The 24,011-nt window shown below is 39.1% G+C and overlaps 1 protein-coding gene across 4 annotated transcripts in view; it reads right to left on the reverse strand.

Moving 5' to 3' along the window:
- THSD7B (thrombospondin type 1 domain containing 7B) overlaps positions 1-24,011 on the reverse strand; it is a 288,594-nt gene that overhangs the window by 192,741 nt on the left and 71,842 nt on the right. For all 4 annotated transcript variants that reach the window (XM_062605536.1, XM_062605506.1, XM_062605527.1 and 1 more), the window contains 3 exons: positions 17,783-17,952; positions 4,060-4,215; positions 2,188-2,385 (listed from right to left, as the gene is read on the reverse strand). In XM_062605536.1, coding sequence (XP_062461520.1) covers positions 2,188-2,385; positions 4,060-4,215; positions 17,783-17,952 — 524 coding nt within the window. The remainder of the gene's footprint in view (positions 1-2,187; positions 2,386-4,059; positions 4,216-17,782; positions 17,953-24,011) is intronic.

Raw genomic sequence — 24,011 nt, forward strand, 5'->3', positions numbered from 1 at the left:
TGGGCAAGGGCAAGAAGCCATGATGCCAAGCTCTTCTGTAGCATGGCTGACACAAAAAGGACTGATATATCAGCTATTTCTCACTTTTAAAGAGCAGTGAACTAGCACACTGAAACAAGAAGAGGAGAGCATCATGCCAAGAAGTCTAGCATTATATGAAGACAGCTTACAGACAAGGATACACATAAGACCCAAAGTACCCTAATCAACATACTCCAGGCCCAAATAAACTGTTGTTAGGATGATGATACATTGGATTTTGTCATTTAGCAGAGTCCAAAAAAATGTTCTGTTTTTTAATCCCTTTAGGCATTCAGTGGGAATACTGAACAAAAATGGCAGGCACAGAAGACAAAATGACTGGATAAATGACAGGATTTTAGGATACAAAGCTGAATTCTACAAATGATGCTTAAGTAAATGAAAATACCAGCCCATAATGCAGCTGTTCTAAATGCTTTCAGCAGGCCAGTTACTTGCACAGAATTTTTAACTTCTGTATAATGCTAAGCATTAGCATAGGCCTTATGCTATTTACCTGTAATTGATATGTCTCTCAGTTTCACACAACTCCCTACTGGCTTCCCACTACCAAGTAACCAACTATTCCAGGTAAAACACTTTATGCAACTCTGCAGCTTACTCCAGCTTTTATATCTAACAAAATAGACCACTTATTGCAATTAGAATCTGTCTAAGAGAACATTAGAGAAGGAACAAAGGTTATAAACAAAGTAACTAGTGTTACTGGATTGACAGAAGAAGAAACAAATCTTTTTTCCCCCCAATTTTTTTTATCCTAGTGGATCAAAAATTCAGGAAAGCTTAAAAGTAGTTCTAGCCAGTGCTTCTAATCTGCCTAGTGATCTAGATAGTTCCTTGTTAAACCTCAGCTAAAACTGGGTGATGAACACATCCAGTGAAAATGTTTACCTTGGGCTGGTGGGGTTGGAAGAATGTCACAACTTTATTGTTTTTGTAACTAAAACATGCAAAGGTAATTGAAATGAAAAGAGTACTATGAGACTTCCAATCCCTTGTTGAACAACTAAGTGAAGAAGGGACACTTCAGAGGTACGGCTTCTTAAGGATCACAGACACAGAGAACAGTTTGATCAGAGATCAATGAGCATCTGCCATGTTTTATGCTTTCCTTCCGAGTCTCACGTTGCTGCACAAAAATGGATGTTGGCACAGTTTTAACAGTGTGAAGTACATGGTGCTCCTTAGCAATACAAGACTGCATCTGCAAACATTGCTGCAGGAATGGACCTACAGTTACGATTACACACGAGAAGAACCACTCGGACAACATTCAGAGACATCTCTTGGCTCTTCCTTATATTCTGGCTATGTCATTTTATAACAGTTGCAGATTTATTTTTTTTTCTTTCTTTCCATTGTCACAAACTTACAAGAAAACCACATATACTTAAAAGTACTTCAGGAGAATCTGTGATCTTCAGACAAAGCAGCCATCATTTCATTCTGTCAGATTCTAATGCCTCAGAAGTGTCACCCTTTTTTTTAGCCATTTGCCAATTAACCCCTCTGGTTATCAACTTGAAATTGTTTCCTGTGAGCGGTCTCAGAACCATATAAAAGAAGAGTTCTCCATTTCCAACATAATATCAGGCTCTACAGTTCCACAATTTTGCCGCTTTTGAGATGATAGCTGTCTCACCATGACTAAGGACTGAAAAATTGTGCTCCATGTAATTGAATCTAAAGATCTGACAACACTGACCTTATCAAGAAATGAAACTTTTGGCTGAGGTTCAAACAATGCACAAGAAATAAGCTCTTGCCAGTTCTTTGTAAATATCATATAAAAAGGTACTTATTCATTAACAATTTGTAAACTGAACACACTGTAGGTCTCAAACTGCTGCCAAGTAAACTATTATTTAGTACTATCATTTCATTTACATCTAATTCTTGTATAAATTTTGGCAGCACAATTGAGCATTCTTTCTCATAATTGTAAAAGGGTTATTCTAAGATATAAATATGCAGACCACACGCTAAAAAACAGCATAGAGGAAATGCTAGGGGCATCAAAACCTGAAAGTTTCATAAAAATTCAGTAAGGAGCTATTGTAATAATCACAATTGCTGTGCAGGAAAATGCCATTTTAGAAGGGGGCACAAAACATATGGGGCTGTTAAGACAATACCATTGCATACCTGTCTTGTTCTTGCATACAGCTTTCAGGATGCGTTTTCCAGGTCCACATTTTCCATGGTCAGTCACACATACTCCTTCTGAAACAACCCACTCGTAACACACTGGGTCTTCACAAGGAATAGATTCAATTAAATGCGGACAGTCTGCCAGGGTGTCTACTGGATCCACGATCACTTGCCTTTGTCTCATTCTAAAGCCTGGAAAAATAGAAACCAAACTAACTCAAGAAGCAAAAAAATTATTTATACCAATAATCTAGTTACAAGAGGATTATCTAGGTCATCTGGAACTGGGGAATATAAAGAAAAACGAGGGTACAACGCTTAAAAACTGAACTGATTAGGACAACACTTGGCTGTATATGTATGCAAAATTTACGAGCGTGTAAAGGATTCCAACAAACCACATTTTTCATATTTCTTTTTCCCTTTCATCAACATTAGATAGAAATATACTTGTCCAAATATAGGAATTTGCCACTGATGCATATATTAATCTAATAACAACATTAAGATAAGAAGAGAGAAACAGTTACAGGAATTGAAGATATAAAGGACATCTATATTCTGCCTGGGAAACCACTAATGAAAAGACTTGTTTTGAGATGGAGCAGAGCAGTTTACTAAGAAATTAATATTCTGCTTTATGAAGGTGTAAGGATTTTTGATACATAATGCATATCAGACCTCTTTGAAATGACATCTTATTAAATTGGAAGATTCAAATGTAAAGTGGAAGGAAAAGGTTACAGAAATAATGAAAGAATTGATTACATAAACTACCTCCTTCTGAATAAAACTGAAAGTCATGTTGCTATATAAAACGCAGAACTAATGTGCCAGTATCTTTCAGCATGTTTTGTTATGTAAATGACAGAATTCTAAGAAAGACATCAAAAAAATACATGCTGGTCTTTCTTACAACACTCTCAGACAAGGGGCAAATACACAGCATTAGTGGAGGCCACACGGAAATCTCTTGGCCGTGAAACAGAAATGAAAACAGAAAATAAAACATTCCAGAGAATACAACAGACCAAACTTCCACCATTTGCAAATCAGTAAAATGAAATCATTCACAATAATTTAAAAATGAAACCTTTATATTAAACCACTATTATTTTACTATTTCATTTTTAATTTGAAAAATTCTGACCAGCTCAAATCATTTTGAAAACTTATGCTATTTTCAGATAAGTGTATTTTTCAAACACTAATATTCATTCCCTGACATGAACTCCAACAGTCACCTTTTCAACTCAGACCCTTAGGAAAGGCTTTGCAATGAATTTCAAAGTGTTGCAGCAACAAACATTTAAGCTAGTCAATTAGGATCCAAGGGAGTTAAATTATATTTGCATACTCTTCTTCCAGGAATTTAAAACAAACCCAGACCAATGAGAACAATCGCTTGCGTCACCTTAACTCCAGGATGGTAGGGTTGTGGGATAAACACCACCCAAGCATTGCCCTTGAATCCAGGCATGCAGCTGGACTTCCGAGCGGGATCAAGAGACGGACAGCCTGGCACTGCGGAGGTCTGCAGCTGTTATCCCAGGAAATCCTCTTTTTCTACAAGTTCAGTGCAGGACAAAAGGATCTGAATCAGGCTGAAAATCTTATCTTATTCTTTTTTTTTTTCCTTTTCTCCTCCCAAAAATAACTGCAAAAATCTTTCAAAGGTCATATTCCATTCCTGAATGTACATCACATCAACGAGCTTCATCCTAGGGTTAGATTAACTTAAAAAAAAAAACACACTTAGCCTCCTATGTAAAATTTGACACAACTGCTTCTGCAATCTTAAAATATTCCATTACCTGCTTTAGATCCCCAAACACTGCAAAAGCAGTATTTAAGAGTAGCCATTACCTCTTCCTCTGTGGTGGTCCTGGCAGTTCTCGTGAAGGCAGGGGCCCCACACCGACCAAACAGATACCACACATTCGGATGGGCACGGCAGGTTACACAGCTGGGAGGCAGAGGGAGCAGGTCCTAGACATAGCTTCCCATCAACTGGTCTAGTAACTGAGAGAAAAAAAGAAAGGAAAAAAGAAAAGCAGGGCTGTAGCTTTGCCCTGACCAATGCATGGAGCTCCAGACTCTACTGCTGGCCTTAGGTTTCCAGAATACATCAAACTCCAGTGCTTTCTTAGGGTCTTACCTCCTAGAGCAAAAAGTTAATCCTGTGTTCAGAAAGGCACTTGAAGTTTTATCTAAATCATCCATATTCAGCAGGACAACTAAAACTAAGCTTAATGGTAAACAGTGCTTTAAAACTAAATTCATTGTTGATTTTCAACAATGCTGCTTCAACAAATTAGAATCTAATCCCCAAGCACCTACGATCAAGGAGACCTCTTTATATCATACTAAAGAGAAAGGCACATGAGAAGGAAATCCAAAAAAGCTCACACTGCAACTGGGAGCCAGGCAGAGGCAGATAATACAAACCTGAGCACAGGGGAATCTACCCATGTTCATCCCCACAAGGGGCACTGCCACCTCTGCATTACAGATGCATGGTCTAAACCTTTGAATTTTCTCCATCTACTTTCAATAAAATTGAAATAAATTGAATAAAATTGAGCAGAGCTCTCTTTCTTCTACACAGACATATACATAAAGCATCTTAACATGTACTTGAGCTGCCTACACCCAAGGCATGCATGGCTCTCCAAACCTCTTCATCCAAGAGATGAACTAACCCCAAACTCTGCCAAGTACCAGTTTAGTTGATACTGACAATAACTTTGGAAAGCTAATTCCCTTTGTATTTTCCTTTATCATAAGAGATTTCAACTAACTTTAAGTTTCAATTAACTTCTCCGGCCTTTTTATGAGGGGCAGCGGGAAGAACGAAAAGAAGGGGAAAGACTCTTAAATCTGTCTTCTAAGTCATTATATAATACTGCATTTTAATTACACTATGGGCTGAATTTGGCTGTCTCTTTAGATAAAGCAATATCAAAGCAGTCTGTCAAAAGGCAAAAGCCTGTTTGAGTTTACTCTGCCATGGTATTACAGAGACTTCATTAATTTTTATAGCTACTGATTTTGCTTTATCCTCATTTTTATGTTTAATGTCTATTTTTCTTTGCTTCCATGCATGGAATTGACTTGAAAAGAATTTATGAAAATAATAAAGTGGAATCTTTAATTTTTCTGATATTTTACGATTTTCTTTAAAATGGGCAGTTTGACGAAAAACACAAGTCGTTTTTTTTTTTTTTTTTAAACACAAGACTTCAGTGCTCAAAATCCCAATAAATTTTGAATGGCACATACTGAAGCTGAGACTTCAGACCAATATCTTTGGTTATTATTCCAGCTCATCAGAACAACAGGATTAAACAACATAAGTGATTTAATTCTAAGCTGAAAGATATGTTAGTAAAAATGACTATTTTCTGAATGTTTTCTGTGACACTGTAAGGTCTTTGACATGTCCATTTATACATTACAATGAGGTGACATAAATTCACCTGAATGTTAACATAAACAGACCTTTTCTAGAGACCTTGCAAGTGAAGTGACAGAATGAGATTAACGTTAAGAGTTTTAACGATAAGAGTATTTATTTTACCAAGAGGTCTCATGCATGACTTAACCTACCTTTCAGCATCAAGTTTTACAAAACTGTACCATTTTTATGAAGTTCACTTGAAAAAATTAAAGGAAATAGAGGACAGATGGTCTACCCAAGGAATAAAGTCCAGTCCTACACTGCTTTAACTCAGGTTGTCATTGCTAGCAATAGCTGTTCCCTCCTCAGTGATTTTTATATTGTTTCTATATTGTAATTTAACTATTTAAACATGGAAGCTACTAGATAAAGCAGGCTGGTTCTCCTCAAAAACTAACAAGCTACAACCAGTGGTGCCGAGGATATTTAAAATTGATTTTGGATAAAAGAAAAAGAAGAAAAAATCATTACAAAAAAGTAAAGGGGCAGATTTTTACTGGTAGGCTGAGCCTACCAGCCATCCCTGACTCATGCTTAACCTCGTGCTCACCAACAGGGAAGGGCTTGTTGGAAATGTGACTCTCCAGAGCAGCCTTGGATGCAGTGATCATGAGGTGCTCGAATTTGAGATCCTCAGGGCAGTGAGAAGAGCGTGCACTGCCCTGGATTTCAAAAGAGCAGACTTTGGCCTCTTCAGGAACCTGCTTCGGAAGGTTCCATGGGATACAGCCCCAGAGGGCAGGGGGGCCCAAGACTGTTGGTTGTTATTCAAGGATCACCTGCTGCAAGCTCAGGAGTGTTGCATCCCAACTAGAAAAAAGTGCAGCAGGAGGGCCAGAAGACCTGCTTGGATGGATAAGGAGCTCCTGAGGAAAATTCAAATGAAAAAAGAGGCTTATAATAAGTGGAAGCAAAGACAGGCGGCACGGGAAGAGTACAGGGATGTTGTCCAGGAAGCTAGGGACTAGGTTAGGAAAGCTAAGGCCCAGCTAGAATTAAACTTAGCTAGAGGTATTAAAGATAACAGGAAGGGAGTCTACAAGTACATAGCAAATAAAAAACAGACTAGGGAGAATGTAGGCCCCCTCAGGAAGCTCTCAGGAGAACTGGATACACAGGATTTGGAGAAGGCTGAGGTTCTGAATGACTTCTTTGCCTCAGTCTTCACTAGCAAAGGCTCTGACCACACCACCCAGGTCTTGGAAGGCAGATGCAGGGACTGTGAGAATGAAGACCTTGGGCCCACTGTAGGAGAGGAACTGGTTCGAGGCCATCTTAAAAATCTGAACGTGCATACGTCCATGGGTCCTGATGAGATCCATCTGCAGGTCCTGAAGGAGCTGGCAAATGAAGTTGCGAAGCCGCTGGCCATCATATTTGAGAAACCATGGAAGTCAGGTGAAGCTCCCGATGACTGGAAAAAGGGAAATATAACCCCCATGTTCAAGAAGGAGAAAATGGATGACCCAGGGAATTACAGAGCAGTCAGTCTCACCTCTGTGCCTGGCAAAATCTTGGAGCAGATTCTCCTGGAAGGCATGCTAAGGTATATGAAAAACAACAAGGTGCTTGGTGACAGCCAGCATGGCTTCACTAAGGGGAAATCCTGCCTGACCAATTTGGTGGTCTTCTATGATGGGGCTATGGAACTGATGGACAGGAGTAGAGCAGTTGATGTCATCTACCTGGACTTGTACAAAGCGTTCGACACTGCCCCACACAACATCCTTGTCTCTAAATTGGAGCGACATCAATTTGATAGATGGACCACTTGGTGGATAAAGAACTGGCTGGATGGCCGCACACAAAGAGTTGTGGTCAATGGCTCAATGTCCAGCTGGAGACCAGTAACGAGTGGTGTCCCTCAGGGGTGGGTGTTGAGGACCAGACTTGTTCAACATCTTTGTTGCTGACATGGACAGTGGGATTGAGCGCGCCCTCAGCAAGTTTGCCAGTGACACCAAGCTGTGTGGTTTGGTTGATATGCTGGAGGGAAGGAATGCCATCCAGAGGGACCTTGATGCGCTTATGAGGTGGGCCGATGCCAACCTCATGAAGTTTAACCATGACAAGTGCAAGGTCCTACACCTGGGTCAGAGCAATTCCAGGCACAGCTACAGGTTGGGCAGAGAAGAGATTCAGAGCAGCCCTGTGGAGAAGGACTTGGGTGTGTTGGCCTATGAGAAAATGAACATGAGCTGGCAGTGTGCACTTGCAGCCCAGAAAGCCAACCATATCCTGGGCTGCATCAAAAGGAGCATGACCAGTAGGTCGAAGGAGGTGATCCTGCCTCTCTACTCTGCTCTTGTGAGACCTCACCTGGAGTATTGTGTGCAGTTCTGGGGTCCTCAACATAAAAAGGACATGGAACTGTTGGAACAAGTCCAGAGAAGGGCCACGAGGATGATCAGGGGACTGGAGCACCTCCCATATGAAGACAGGCTGAGGAAGTTGGGGCTGTTCAGCCTGGAGAAGAGAAGGCTGCGTGGAGACCTCATAGCAGCCTTCCAGTATCTGAAGGGGGCCTATAGGGATGCTGGAGAGGGACTCTTCATTAGAGACTGTAGTGATAGGACAAGGGGTAATGGGTTAAAACTTAAACAGGGTAAGTTTAGATTGGATATAAGAAGGAAATTCTTTCCTGTTAGGGTGGTGAGGCACTGGAATGGGTTGCCCAGGGAGGTTGTGAATGCTCCATCCCTGGCAGTGTTCAAGACCAGGCTGGACGAGGCCTTGGGTGATACGATTTAGCATAAGGTGTCCCTGCCCACAGCAGGGGGGTTGGAACTGGATGATCTTAAGGTCCTTTCCAACCCTAACTATTCTATGATTCTATGAAAGACTCCTTCCTATTCTGGAGGAAATCCCTATCAACCACCTTCCTCTCATGTCCAACCATTACCGCAGGACTGCCAAGACCACCACTTAAACATGTCATTGAGGGTGCCAGCTTATACTCACTCTACAGTCTTCCAGTGAAAGTCTTCAGGAATAAGATAAGTACAAAAAGAAACAAGCTGCATTAATAAACGCATATACAATAGCATCCTTTTCCAAAACCAGGAAGTATGAAGAGTCACTCTGGCATGACAGCCAGAGTGACTGGATGGACCGGTGGGGTCCTAGATAAAGGAATTTCATCTCTTCTTCAGCCATTTGATCGACAACCCTGATTTCCATCTATTTTATTTAATAGCTTGATGTGATTTTCTAGCGCTGTTCTTTCATATTGTAATAAATTATTATTTTTTTTTTTACTATTAGGTGGGTTTTTTTCCTGTGAACCTTTTAAGTGCCAGAATTTTCACACACTGCCTTTTGCATAATTATTTACCTTTGAAAAACATTGGCCACTTTTAGGGTGAAGGGGAAAGGCAGAAGCCGGGGAATTAAAGGGTGGGAGAGGGAGGCAATATTTCTGACTGACGTAGCAGCTTATTTATTACGCTTGTTCATACCTTTTAAAATCCTGTGTTCTTCCCAATCTATAGAACAAACTTGAAAAAGCAATCAAGCACTAATCTGGGAGCCTCTGGAACATTGCACATTTCTATAGCTGTTATATTGAATCTATCCTTTATAAATGTGACTACAGCTGCTCCCAGCACCAGTGTCTGCCTCGAGTTTGAATTTTACTATTTGCTGTTATTTTCAGGTTATTGCTACCAGCAGGATATAATAAATTGGGTTCTAAAGTATCTTGTTTCCCTATATATTTTTACTCAGGCAGTGATTTGGAGGAAGAGTGGAAGACAAAATCAGCTCTGATAGGATTATTTCCATAATGTAATTTTAATACAATAAATAAATTATCTGTGAATATACTCATACGCACATATACTTGCAGGCATACATACCAACACTGTGTTAAAAAGCAATGATGACCAGACACAGGGAGAAATGCATAGGATGATATTTTGGTTGCAGCGATTCCTTTCAAATGTCGGTTTTCAATTCCTCAGTAGATAAATAACACATTTTTTTCCCAGACCTTAACTTTAGTTCCCTCTTCCAATGAAGAAACAAGTATTTTTGACATTAACACCTAAATGAGGCATTTCTAAATACCACTAACGTATCTGGGATACACTCAAAGAATACCAGGACTGTCTCTTATATACTGATACAGCCATATTTTAGCTAATACTCAATTCTCAAAGCATTAAATCCAGATGCTTACCTTATCTTTGGCAGGACTAAGCCAAATTAATGATTGCCAGGGTACAAGAAAGAGATGGCATATCTTTGTGAAAGTTCCTACTGCCTTTGCCAGGACTCATGAACCAAAGACACTCGGATCAACACAAGGGGAAATTACTTGAGAAAATCACAAAGGAATGAGTCATGTTATTAAAAAACCTATACGTGTAAAATGTAATAGGGATTAACCCAGCAAAACACTTGTAAGTAGTTTCTCTAACATGAAAGCCTTGTTTTTATAGCAAAACCAAAACATTAGACAAAGGAGAAGTAGTGAAGGTAACTTAACTAGCCTGGAAATGGTGCCAACCCTAGTCTAGTGCACCCCTCCACCAAAAAGCCCGATGCACCCCATGCCTGATGGAAAGGGTTCCTTCATGCCTTTAAGAAGAATCAATTCTTTTTGAAGCCACAAGGCACAAAGTTAAAGTCCTATTTTCAATTAAAATCTATCTAATAGACAAGAAACAAAGTATGAATAGAAAGCTAATCACAGCATGAAAGAGGGTTAATAGCAGATTGCCAAGAGCAACAACAGTTTAATGTATTTCAGAACAATAAAGATCCTCGCAATTTTATTAAAGTGACACAGACTATTAGCACTCCATATTATTAAAAGTTTCCCTGTGTCCATACCCTCTGCTGCACAATGGAATCCTGATCCCAACTGGAATACTGTGTTGTTTTGCTACAGCAGAATTTGTAGAGATTATAAACAGAAACTGCAGATCTGGCAAAATTCAGAGTGAAGATGGGGCTTCACACCAGTGGTCACATGGCTGAGCAAAGCAGAGGAGAAAAGTCATCAAGAGTGTCCAGGAAAAACAGTAGAGACAATTGGGATGCTGAGGTGCTAGTGAAGGAAACGACAGGAATGAAAAAGGAATTCTCCAGGATGTTTGAGCCTTGATAGCTATTATTCAGAAAATGCCATTAGACGCTGAAAACCACTGGGACAGACCTGGTGGGGTGACAGAAGCCACAGTGAACACAGGGAAGAAAACCCAGAAGTGGTGATCTACTTCACGAAAGACTCATAAGTGGGTGAACTTTGCCCATCACTAAGTTTAGCATTCGTTCAACAGGAAGGAGCACCCATGAGCAGAAATCTGTTCTGTGAAGGACACATCACTGCAGCAGTCCTGGTACAACAAGAAAAGCACCACTATGAATGCGTCTATGATACTGGGACATGGTAAAGGTGGCCCAAAGCTTAAGATAGTGACACACTAAGCTAGTCCACTCATGGCATAGCCATGCCAGCTCAGATCCTGAAATCAGCAGGACTGCTCCACGAAGAGTTGACCCAAATTCACAAGATTGATTTATCTTAAATGTTTCCTGTTCCAGGACAAGCACAGCCACCACTGGCTTCATTACCCCTCCCCACTGTCCTAGTCTGTGGCATAGCCTCATACATACCAATCCCCTTATTTTTTCATATGACTCAACAATAGTGTTTGAACACAACATAGCTCCCCATCCCAGTAACAACAGCAGGACAAAATTACTTACAGCAAACCACTACCATTCTAAATGAAATTAATCCAGTTCAGGTGGCAGGAAATCATGACAAAAATACAAATGAAATTAAAATCTTAGGTTTCAAAGATAAAACTCTAAGTCAAAACCTATTATCTCATATGAACTGACTGGGCAGCATATTATTTGCTGCATACCAAAGCCAGTCATATAAATCAAAGTGTTCATAAAGGGATAAATATTTCATGGTCATATCAAATAGCTTGTTGACAAAAAAAGGCATATTATTTATAAGGCACCTTTTAGAAGGCACACTTCTTTCACTGTCAAAGTCTTTTATACATTATTCTCTTCATTTCACTTTGATTAGTTTCTAGACATGAAAGAACTGAAAATATTACACCTCTAAAAGACATTAGGGAAAATGTTTGGGGTTTTCCCCTAATGGATTCAAACTACAATTTTTGAAATACACATTTAAACAATACTCTCAAGCACTGCAACGAACTGAATAAAATCATTTCCTCTCTTGCTTCTAAAGGGTTTCCCCTGAAGAAGCCAGCTGTTACATATTTATTTTTCCATTATATGAGTTTTATCTCGTAAATTCTGCTCAGCATTTGGTGAGCTTACAGATCAATAACTCTGCATCCCAGAAATATAAATCTGATGCAGACTTGCCTGAATATATTTTACACTTCAGAGGTGTATTTCTCATTTTCTCAAAGCAGCTCGGTCATCCCAATGATAAATAACTAGTTTGGGATGAGAGAGATCCTTAGAGGGGAGTCTTCCACCTGAGAATGCAGGTTTGTGTGATTCAGGACAACTAAGCCCCAGGCTGGATGCTTCTACTGCTGCACCACAAGCCAGCTGAACAGAGGTTTTTTTCACACCACTGCTGACCATCAGTTATCTCTCTATGGTCCTTGCAAAGTTTTCTCATTATTAATATATTCTAACCTATTCCTTTTCAATTTTATAAACCAGACAAGGACAACAGGATTTAAACATCAAAGTTCCTAAACTCTAATTTCCAGTGAGTAAATCAATCTTGTAATTCCTGCAGCTTCACCAGCATAAATTTGAAAACAAAACAAAACCCCAAAAAAACCCAAACCACACCCAAACAAAAAAACAGTGTGCATTTAATCTAGTGTTCATACTTTACACAGGGTTCATATTCACTCCAACAGCGCATATCCCAACTCCTATCTGCAGCTTATCTCTAATCAACACATCTTTTCCCAATAAATATGTGGGATGGTAACAGCCATAAATGATAACAACCTGCACAAGCAACTTACTGTTTCTGAAGAGTCAGACAAGACAGATAGAACCCCAAAGGGTGGTGGCATGTTCAAATAGGAAAAGAAAAATACCAATGAAGAGTTTATTGAACAGATGCCTTATGTACCAATTTGAAACAGTAATCCCCCAAAAGACGTACATTGGAAGATCATGATTCACAGCAGAACAAAGAACTTGCAGGGGAAAAAAAATGTGGCGCCTTCATTAGGAAACAGAGCACACAGAGCAAAGAGGCAAACCCACATATTTTAGAGCTAGAAAAGACAAAAGGGCAGAAAGAAAAGAATGAGAATAAATACAGAATAATACAACATATAAATAAAGCAGACCTCAAATTCATCTTCGTGTAACTCCAAAGAGACATTAATTTCTGGAAAATAAAATACATTGCCAAAACATCTCCCATATGGGAATTAAGAATAGTCTAAAAAGTTCACTCATCAGATAAGAAAGGATTAAACAGTTTTGCCTAACTGAAGTAGAGAGAAAGCTCAATATTTTGTGGAAAACAAGAAAGGATAAAGGCCATTAAATTATCATTTTGAGACTTGTATAAGTAGGGCTTAGATTAAAGTGCAGGCAACACTTTCAGACCATTTGGGGATTCTGTCAGTAAAGTGGCTTGTAAGACAAAAATACATAGGGAAATACACACAGGGATGGATCAGAAAGCAACCATTAGACCTGAAAAGGCACTTGAGTATTTACTAGATCTTGAATTGTAAACAGACTAAAGGAGTTTGTTCTTGCTGCTACAGCTGGTAACACACAAGTTTATAAAAAAAAATACAATGCAAGATGACCCAGGTGGAACTGCATGCTAAAAATAAATCAAAAATGGTTGAACTGCAGTGAAATAAGTCAAGAAAATATATCTACTAACAGGTGAGGGCTGAGTATCTCTCAAAGGAAAGAGGGCTATAAAAGTAATAAAGACTTCCATAAGAAGTAGTTTTGCAGGGTAACACTAAAAGGTATCTGAGAATAATGAAGGCACAACTACCTCACATACCTTCCACTGAAATTCAAGATAAAATAAAAATAAATATATGGAGACAAATATGATGGAGACACTTATTAAGCCAAAAAAGTGTAAAAAGACTTTAGAACCCTGTACAGGTATGAGAATTTAATGTGGATTTTCAGATGGAAAATAAAAAGTATTAAGAAGATAGGAAACTGCAATGATTTGCTTGTGAGTTGGTAATAACAGATACATTTTATTAGCCTATTTTACTATGCTGGGTAAACAATAAAAGGGGATTCAAGGAAGAAAAACATTTCATAAAAGTCTTTTCAGTCCTATAATTAAAACTTAAGCAGACAGGCTCCCAAAAACATTTTAAGAAGACTCTGAAAGTGAGAGGTAAATTGGATCTCATTCAAATAAGTAAAAAAGAAAAAATGTCAAGATATATAAGGCACAAACTTTATGAAAGAATGACAGGACAGGCAGATCCCTACTTAGAAAACCACAGAAAATATGGAGAGACGTGCAATCCCAGTCACTAGGGACAGCAGGTAACTAGTTCAGAGAAGAGAGGAGATGCTTCTGGAGAATTTTATAAAGGATGCCACCCCCAGACAACTGATTAAGGGTTACAGTCTATGGACAAATCCAAAAAGCAAAATTTAATTAGAAAGCAAAAGGATGCTCCCTGGCCTTCAAGAAAGGAAGTAAAAAAATCCTGAGGCAGAAGAGTAAATGCAGGAAACTCGTATGTTCATTAATTGTTTGAATATAAATTCAGACACCATTCCCAGGCTCTAAGAGGAATTTTAATTCCCATATTATTGGACTTTATGTGATTGAGAGGAGAGTCATATTGCCAAACAAGGAGAGAAATTTCATAAAGTGATCATTGCATAATATCCTTCCATACTTTTACCAAAGGTCTTTTTTGTTGGTACACTGGGGATTGTTAGTAAGTGATGCTCGCCCAGATGAATTAAAATTTATTGTGGGAAAATGTATCATGGGAGAACACATTCCAGATAACATTTTATAAAATCAACAGTCACAAAAATGTTGTATCAATTCAAAAAAGAGAACAAAACATGTGTTCACTTAGCCGTGCCTGGCTTTGAAAATAAGTTGAGGATCTGCATTTCTGCTTTATTGAAAACACCTTCCATAACACTGAAGAGATTTACATTAAAAAAGAGGTATGAATAAGGGTATCCACCACTACGCCTACAGTTTGCCCCAGACACAGAATGTTCAGGCCCAGTGATCAGGGAGTATGCAGAGATGAATGACAGAAAGGGCAGACTGGAGCTGTACATAGGTAGCTCACTTGCATTTTCTATGCTACTTTTTGTGCAAAATTTGTCTCCTCCTTAAATGCAGCATCATTTCAAACATGTAGCTTTGCTGCTTCCAGCTCTGGATATCAAAAGAATAATCATAAACTTTAAGTATTAGAAGACCATCTTTGTGTGAAAATTAAGCATTATAAATTTTAATATGTTAAAATTCAATTAAATTCTTTAAAAACACATGGTTCTGCTTAAAGCCAATTATGATAAAGTTCAGTCTAAATTAACAAAAGCCTCACAACTGAGTAGAGATGTAGATTCCTTCAACTGAATAGCCAACATTAAAAATAGCACAGTCTCTTAAGTGCCTATACATCGGCTTACCTACAGGTATCTGAATGACAAAACACTTTACACATTTACCAAGTGTCCCTGCCAGCTTTGTCTAGATTCAAGTGTCCCAGAATGCAAGAATGTTACAAAGGACTTCAAATGTTGGAAGACCTTCTGTCCCCAAATACTCATCACCCATCTTAAAAATATGGACTTCCTCTTCAAGGCCTAAAACAATATATAACTTCAATTGGATCAAGACAGGTATTTCTTAGTTAGGTCACCTCTTAGGAGAGAAAGATATAAAATCTTATCAATGCATTTCTGAAAGTAATACCTGAATATAAGTTTCCTATTTCCAATATCTGCAAGTTGGAATTTTATAATCAAAATGTAGAAAGCTTTCAGCAGACTTAACCTTCTATATATAGGGACACAAGAAAACAGGGTCTCCCTTTCTAAATATACCCATTTTAATAAATGAGAAAGTAGATGGGAAGACTAAGCAAATGAAAAATGAGAGAGATATCCTTGGGGGATAAAAGAGCTTTGAGCAATATGTATAAATAAATCACAGATGGTACCTGTCTCCAACTAGGATTCAACATACTTTATCCAAGAAGGCTGCTGGAGAGACCACAGGACACATTTCTTTCACATATATTATTGGGCCTAGGTCCAAATTCTCATTGGAAGTAATCAAAAGAGTAACAACTGTGATGGACTGTAATAACCTATTAGACTCGCTTGTTTGATCCTGAATGATCCCTTTAAGGACACTCAAGAGGTGAAGAAAGAAAAATTACTATACTTCTGATGGTAGCAATTAGACTCTAAATTGGCTTAGATATAGGATTCACTTCTTCGTCTTCCTCCATCACTGAAAAAATGATACAATAAAATATAAGATGATGAATAGATAGTATTAGTGATGAATAGAAGTATTCTATCAGTTCAAATTGCCAGGAAAAAAGGCCTGAAAAGATGTCATTCCTTATTTATTCAAAGAACAAAAATAGATCAGCTAGCAAGTGAGACACACTGAATATTACTGGATAGGAAGGGATAACTGGGAAGGCCCTCTTTCTATTTGCATGCAACTATGTTGGCAGTAAATACGGTTCTCACTTTGTCAGGACTACTGCAAATCTGCACTACTGTCTTGCAATGGCAGTAATAATGTTTACCTTTTACAATTGCTCTGCATATTTTGTTTTTTTTTCATTCGCTTTTATGAATTATTTTTTTTTAAAGAAAGGGTTAGAACTGTAAAAAACAAGGAAGAGTTATCCCAGTGTTTTCTTTTCATTGAGGGTGACGGTTTGCAATCTTTACATTGAAATGAACTTTAAATAAGGAAAAAACCTGCAGGTGATCACACACTGGATATAGAGTACCAATTCTGTTACAAATTATGTTGCTGCAAGAGTTTCAAGATGCCCTCCTCTAATCTTCTTGAGTAACCCACAATACTGAAAAAGAATAAAGAAATGTGAACAAAGTCAGTTGAAGTTTGCTGCGTACCCACTTGCCGTGTGGTGGCTGCAGGAACACAAAAGCGGTTAGAAGGATGAAGACAGTCAAGAAACGTTACACACTTCTCATAAACAGCATTTTTCTTACTTTGAAAGTCATGTACATCGCACACTTGTGCAGAACAACAATGGGGTTTGTATTGGGAGAGCAAGGTAGTGCCAGATGTTTGGGAGAGGTGAAGCAGCAACTATGCATGGATTGAGTAGAGATTAAAATGGCCCTGGCTTTCTATAATCTCAGAGTCTGGGGAGGGATGCTAGTACACACTGGGTGTCCAGGAAACATTTGCTTTTGCCTTTGTAAGTAAATAAATCTAAGATATGATATTGTGTTCTTATTATCTTACATCTCTGCTCAAAAACATATTCTGCAAGAGCACCACACAGAGTAAATAAAACAGTCTAAGATGAATTATTCATCATGCATCTGTATCTACTCATTATTCTTCTAAAAGAAATATAACTCACTTCTAGAGTCCAAAAACCATCTGTCTGCTCAGAAGTTGTGACAATATTATTTTTGCTTTCCCCTTCAGATCACAAGAAAGATTGTGTACCAGTCTGAAGCAGAGGCTAAAGCCATATCCGGAATGCAGTGACACCCTTTTTTATACTCTAAACCAGGACTAAAACCACAGATGAATGTATTCAGCTATCAAGGGGCTGGGCTACCTGATATACGAGAGAGGAAGAAAACTCAACTCGAAGCAAAAATTAGCTTTTTCATTCTTTGAAACCCTCCCTTCACAAGTAACCTACAGAACTGGCAGCAATTCACCCCATAAGGTTGTAGCTCCTGGCAGTTCCTCGGGACCCTGAGGAACACATGCTCCTGCTCCCTCTGATGGTCAGTAACACTTCACAATGTAAGCATGGATACAATGCTTAGCATCAGCCAGCTGAAACCTACTAATGACTGCAAGTTATCTACTTTTTTTTTTTCTTTGCCCTATTCACTTTACTCAAATCTACTTGGGCCAAACATTTCGGAATGACTACACGTATGTACCTTCCTTCAGTCGGTGCATCCCAAGTTCCATGGTGATTTGGACACAGTAGACTTCCCGGGTTTGTATGCCACCTCCACAAAGGCCTACGTGCTTGTGGTGGTGAGGATCCTGCTGGTCAAGCAGGAGAGATACTTGGCAAGCTTTCCATTCCGAAGTCCTCCATGCAAATCTTAGGAAATAAAAGAGAGCAGGTAAAACGAGTTTTTGAAAAGCTGTGGGTGAGGGAGTGGTATTTTATTAGATGACAAACTACAATTGGTTTAATCTTTATATCAGTGCTTCCCTGTCCAAAATGGAGTGTTTTGAAACACTTGGAATGTTAAATTTACAAAGGTTGAGTATTTGCTATTTGTCTGAAGCGTTTGTGTAAAACTTTTCAGATCTCCAAAGCATTCTGAAACACCAAATCATCCTGACAACACTTTGAGCAGGGTGCAAAGAAGAAACAAAGATTAAGAGGTTTGATTAAGTGCAAAAACTAGTTTTCAAACATGCAGCTCAAACCACTAAACCACCCCTCTCTGCCAAGAGCTGAACGTCTCACTCTGAAATGCACTTAATAGCTAAAACCCCACATACATCAGTGGAGCTCGAAGCACCAGGTGGCTTTTCTATAGGTGACAGCTTTATAAACGCCTAGGGTACTACCAATTTCTTCAAGGGATTGGCTAAAGTAACTCAGTTCTTGTTTCAGTTTCCAGAAGTTGTGATCCACAGCAAGCTCCAGATAAAAATATTGTCATTCTGCATTCCATTCACACCTAAAGAGCATTAATGGTTTTCAAGAAGGAATAAAGTTCTTGGGCAATGAATTGTGAATGTTGTACAATCATCACTAGTATGTACCCAGTTTAAATTCCAGGAGGAACTTATTAAAACTAAGGGAAAACAGTATTGTGTATCAGTGGAAAGCATAAGTTATTTCAGCAACATGTCTGCAAATGTATAGCATATTTCTAATACAACAGCTTTTAACAGGCATAATTCATTTTGATTCACAGGTCACAGTACCAGGGGAGTAAAAAAGAGCTTGAAGACTTTCTTAGCTTCCTGAATGCAAATCTGAGGTAATATTGTTTTTATAACCAATCTGTTCACACTTTGGCTGTTTTAGTCCTTTGCTCCTCTAAATTTCATAGTTTACTTTTTTCCATACAATCTTTGGGATTTGTGTAATGTAAGCTAAAAATAATTTACTTCTTTTATCCTCAAGACAAATGCTCTCTCCTCTTACAGCAGATCCACGGCTGTTAAAACAGTGTATGTTTGTTAACCTGCCAACTGATCGTTGTAAACTCAAGCACATTAGGTGCCTCTGCAGAAAAAGCCTTCCACATCGTAATTCTGTGTATGCTTCATAGCAAGTATCTGCTCTTGACTACAGCTTGGCAAGAAAACATGCATCTTAAAATTATATAAAAAATAAATATATTAGTTTGCCTGAGCGCACATCAATGTTCTCTTATGTTGTAAATATGGGTATGAGAATGATTTCTAGCCACAGAGTACTTACAGATTTTGCAACATACCCATGGAAAATGTTTGTGAATACTGCCAATTACTTTTTAATTTACAGGTACTTTTCAGATGAGCTGTCATGCTCTCTTAAATAATATACAGTATCATGTGCAAATTTGGATACCCTTGCAGAGTTTATTATCAACAGAAAAAACAATAAAGAATACACTTCTCATATGAAAAGCATGAAATACTTGAACTCCCACAACACATAAAGCCCAGCCATGAATTTTTTTCTTCTAGTAGTTCCTTCTGGGAATTCCTAATTGCATTTCTTGGGCCTGCGGTATTAAATGCAACCTTCCTCATCATAAAGGCAATGAAGAGTGCTCTTCATCCTGAAGAGGAATCCTCCACACCACTTCAGGACATTGTGCTCTTCAAGTCTACAATTTCAAACTAGAAGCTTAAATGCAGAACACGTAATCTTTCCACAGCCACAGAAATAGCTGTTTTAGGGAAGTATTTCTTAAAACTGACTATCAATATCTGGCTTAGGTAGTCAGCTGTGAACTCTGGGTTCCTTTAGGGAAGTGAGCACCTGCTTCTCACATTCAGTGTGAATTGTGAGAGTTAACACCTACAAAAAATAGGCCATCAGTGATTAAAATTATGCAAAATAACTAAATCTTAACTCAGAGATAATTAAACTTCATCAGCCCTTAAATCTTAAGAAAAAAAAAAAAAGAAACCAAACCTTCAGATATTTTCATGGAGTAGCTGGATATTGTGCTACTCTGCTAAACCACATAGCAGTCTTTAACAAAGAGCTACTGCATGCTCCAGCCACTGCCTGCTCTGCTGTGAGCAGCTTAAAGCCTAAGCCCCATCAGCCCATCTTGCTTTTTCCCAGCTGGACATACCCTTGGCTGTGCAGAGTTTTCCCATAAGAAATCCTGATCCCCAAGCATTAGTTGTTTAGAAGGTACACATTTTCGTGCCCATTAACAAGCCTGCCACAACAGAAACTTATCTAAGGCAGCACTATCCCTGTGAGTGGGAGACCTAATGCAAGACCTTTTCAGATGGATTAAGTGACCTTGGACAGCTTTGTGGCAGACTCCTTGCTGGAGTTTAAGCAGCATGGATACATGGTATTAGTTTGCCCATCTACACACTAAAGACAATGAGAATAAACATTACTTAATGACGAGAAACTGACTACATAATCTCTATTTATATTTAATCAGAAGCTTGTTAATAGCCATTAGCAAAAAACTGAGATTACTGGTGTGCAAGTACTTGGGGCTTTTTGTAACTTTGGCAACCTCAAGCCAGTACTTGCAAATTATTAGCAACATCCACAGTGGGTTTACCACATGGCTGTAACTTCTGCAGTTGAACAAAGATAACCAAAGCCACCAACGCCACTATGGACATTCTATTGTTAGAGCAGACTATACCAGAAATGCATTGTACCAGCATTACGCTAAGGGGCCAATGCCACCCAGCCACTCCATTCACTAGCCCCAGAGGCTGAAGAGTGTAATAACTCAGTAAGTGGATGGGATATTACACATTTGGACCAAAGCTGGTCAGCTCCAGCATACTCTTGCGATCACTAGGCCAAAACCCATCAGTGACAATAATTTCAAATGTCAACAGGTTTAACATCTCATTTTAACTTTCACCAATATCTAGTTAGACTGATACAAACTCAGTATAATTGCAGTCCATATTTATCTAGAGATCTCTTACCAGCTGAAAAAAAATTTCAGCCTTTTCCTTTGGCTTCCCAATAGGTTTGTTTCAGTTTTTGACACTACTGTTTGAGTTGCAGAAGGTCTAGCTACTTCAAAGATTAACAGATCCCATTGCTGATGGTTAGAGGATTAGCTAAATAACAACCCAGATGGGGACTCCACAATCCACAGACAGTTATATCAGTCTGCTTAAGAAAATGGGCAAGCAAAAACTGCTAGTTTAAGAACAATGAAGTGTGTGCTTGAGGTGTCTAGGAGGGAACTTGGCTGGTACAGCTGAATAGCTTTTCATATCATAAGCAGTGCTCTCAATTTCTCTGCTAGAAAGTCAGTTCAGGAAGCAGAAGAGCAGGACCCAGAGGTTTCTGTTACCATCAAGGCAAAGCATTCTCTTGCACTGTGACACCCAACTGCAGCCACAGGAGAAGTGCCTGGCATGGAGTTGGAGAGCCAAAGCTACACTACAGATGGTTCCTAGTCCAAGGGGGGGACAACAAAGCTGCTCAGCTGAATGGAGGTCATTGCTGCAGCCCATAACTGGTGACGGTCCAAGAGCTGAAGAGGAGTGTTGCTACCATTCCCAACGCATATCTCCAGCAGCCTACTAGCACTGTTCACTGAATTTCCTTTCAAAGCTTTCCCACTTCACACTAATGCCTTATCTTTAATTGGGACGCATAATGGCCCTCATTTACAAAGTGATACCATCACACCTGTATCTCAGCAGTAACCTCAAGCCTTTTGAAATAATCAGGTCTTAAAACTTTCCCATTTTCCACCATTTAACTTCTGAAAAGCTTTGAATTTCCAACAAAGCAAAGGTTTTTTTTTCTAAATCGCTGTCTTGTAACATAGCAACCAAAACAAAAAATGAAAGATTTAAAGACATAATCACAATTCTGGAAAATCCATCTATTCCCAGTGAACATGAAAGCTATGCATCAAGGATAAAAATGATATAATACGTTGTTTTAAAACTGATGACTCAGTGACAGTTATGCAACAAACAAGTACTAAATATCTTTCTGATTTATAGTAATCTTTTGGTCTTTCTACTCTACAGGACTTATGCTCTTAGCACTTACACAAGTTTTATACCTGTATGCACACATTCACTTTAATTGAACTATCCCAAATTTATGTCACAGTATAAGAAAGTAGAAACACTTCCTATTTATTTAAGCTTTTTAAGTGCTTAATCTAACCCCTTCAGAACAAATGACCAAAAGTAAAACAAAGTACAAAGCTCTGGAGTCCTACATGCAGTTAAAGTGTTTTATTTTCTTGCATTTAAACTATTGATTAAAGAAGTTATTGTAAACTTCAGCCATAAAATTAAAAGCTCTTCCTATTTAACAGGAAATTTACACTAATTGCATATACCTGTGATGGGACCTTTAACTTTCAGCCTTGCTATGGACATAGAGGTAATACTTAACACAGCAGTCTTCAGACTGAAGGTATTTTTTCCCCTCCTGGATCCTTTTCAGGAGCCTGTGTCCTGGGTTCAGCAGTAGCAGTCATTTCTCCCCTTCTTGGTAGCTGGTGCAGTGCAATGTTTTGACTTTCAGCTCGGGAACAGAGCTGATAACAAGGATGTTTTGGTTTGGCCAAGGACTTTGTGAGCCTCATGCTCTTGACAGGGAAGAGGGGGAGCCAGGAGGAAGCAGAGACAGGACACCTGACCCAAACTGACCAAAGAGGTATTCCATACCACAGCACGTCATGGCCAGGATGTAACTGGGAGTGAGCCGGAAGGGCTGGGAGACTGCAGGGTTGGAGGAGGTATCGGTCAGAGCTTGGTCGGGCTGGGGGGGCGAGTTATCGGTCGGCTGGTGGTGAGATGATGTATTCTCTTCCCTTGTTATTTCCTTTATCATTATTATCATTGGTGGTAGCAGTAGTGATTTGTGTTATACATTAGTTACTAAACTGTTCTTATCTCAACCTGTGGGAGTTGCATTCTTTTTGATTCTCCTCTCCGTCCCTCCGGGAGCAGGGGGAGGGCAAGAAAGGGGGGGAAGTGAGCAAACGAATTACCTGACTGGGTTTAAACCACGACAGCCTGGAATATAACCTCACACATCTGCCCTTGCTGAGTAAAATCTGTAAGTGCTACCTCTTGAGCTGCTGCTTTTCTGTGTTGGTGGATGCAGTCTGCAACACATACCTTCATTCTGCAATGGGGTGCTCTCTGTCCCCAAATTAAAACACAGCCTCTAGGGAATCCCCTTCCTTCTGCTGCTCAGAGACCTGCTCTCTTTCTAGGCTATGTCCTCTCTCATTTTCTTTGCTGTGCCTGAAGCAGGCTTTACAAAATTCTTGCCAAAAGAATAAAGCTAAAGGAAAGGCTACTTGTCTTAAAATCAACCAAAAAACAGGAAAGAACAGCTTTACAGGAACTGGAAAAGTGAGTAGGGCTCTCACCTTAAAAGATTTTAAAACTAATCTGATTAGGAAAACACAAACCGGAAAGAAAGAATGGTTTGTGTTGAGACCAGACATATGAAGGAGAGAGCCTTTTATTTCTGCCTCTGAATCTCCTTAAATTCATCATCTTCTTGTAAGGGGAAGAAAAAAAGATAACTGTTTGGTAAGCCTCAGCAAAGCCACAGATGAAGTGGCATGTATTTAAGGGGAAAAAAAGCATAAGCTGTCTAGGTATTACTGTGCAAAGAGAATATGCTGAAATAAGGAGAATAGGAGCATCAAAGACCTTTTATATTATTTCACAGGGATTAACACTACATCCTTCTAAGGCTGAAAGCTACTAGTTTCCAATGTGAAGTACTATCGGTACTATTGGTGACCACTATCTTGGTCACCAATTCCCAAAGACCCACACCAAATCACCAGGCTGCAAACTGTAACATGGACTGCTGACAGCCGTAATCAGCTGCTAACACTTAAATAACATACTTAAACATATTTGACTTCTGTTCATTAATACAGAATTCTGTACCCCACAGCCTTACTGTGCGGGGCCACAGCCCCCACCACCTTACCT

Source organism: Pezoporus occidentalis, unplaced genomic scaffold, assembly GCF_034315485.1.
Source record: "Pezoporus occidentalis ecotype Australia unplaced genomic scaffold, CSIRO_AGI_Poc_V1 ctg12, whole genome shotgun sequence".
NCBI lineage: Eukaryota > Metazoa > Chordata > Aves > Psittaciformes > Psittacidae > Pezoporus > Pezoporus occidentalis.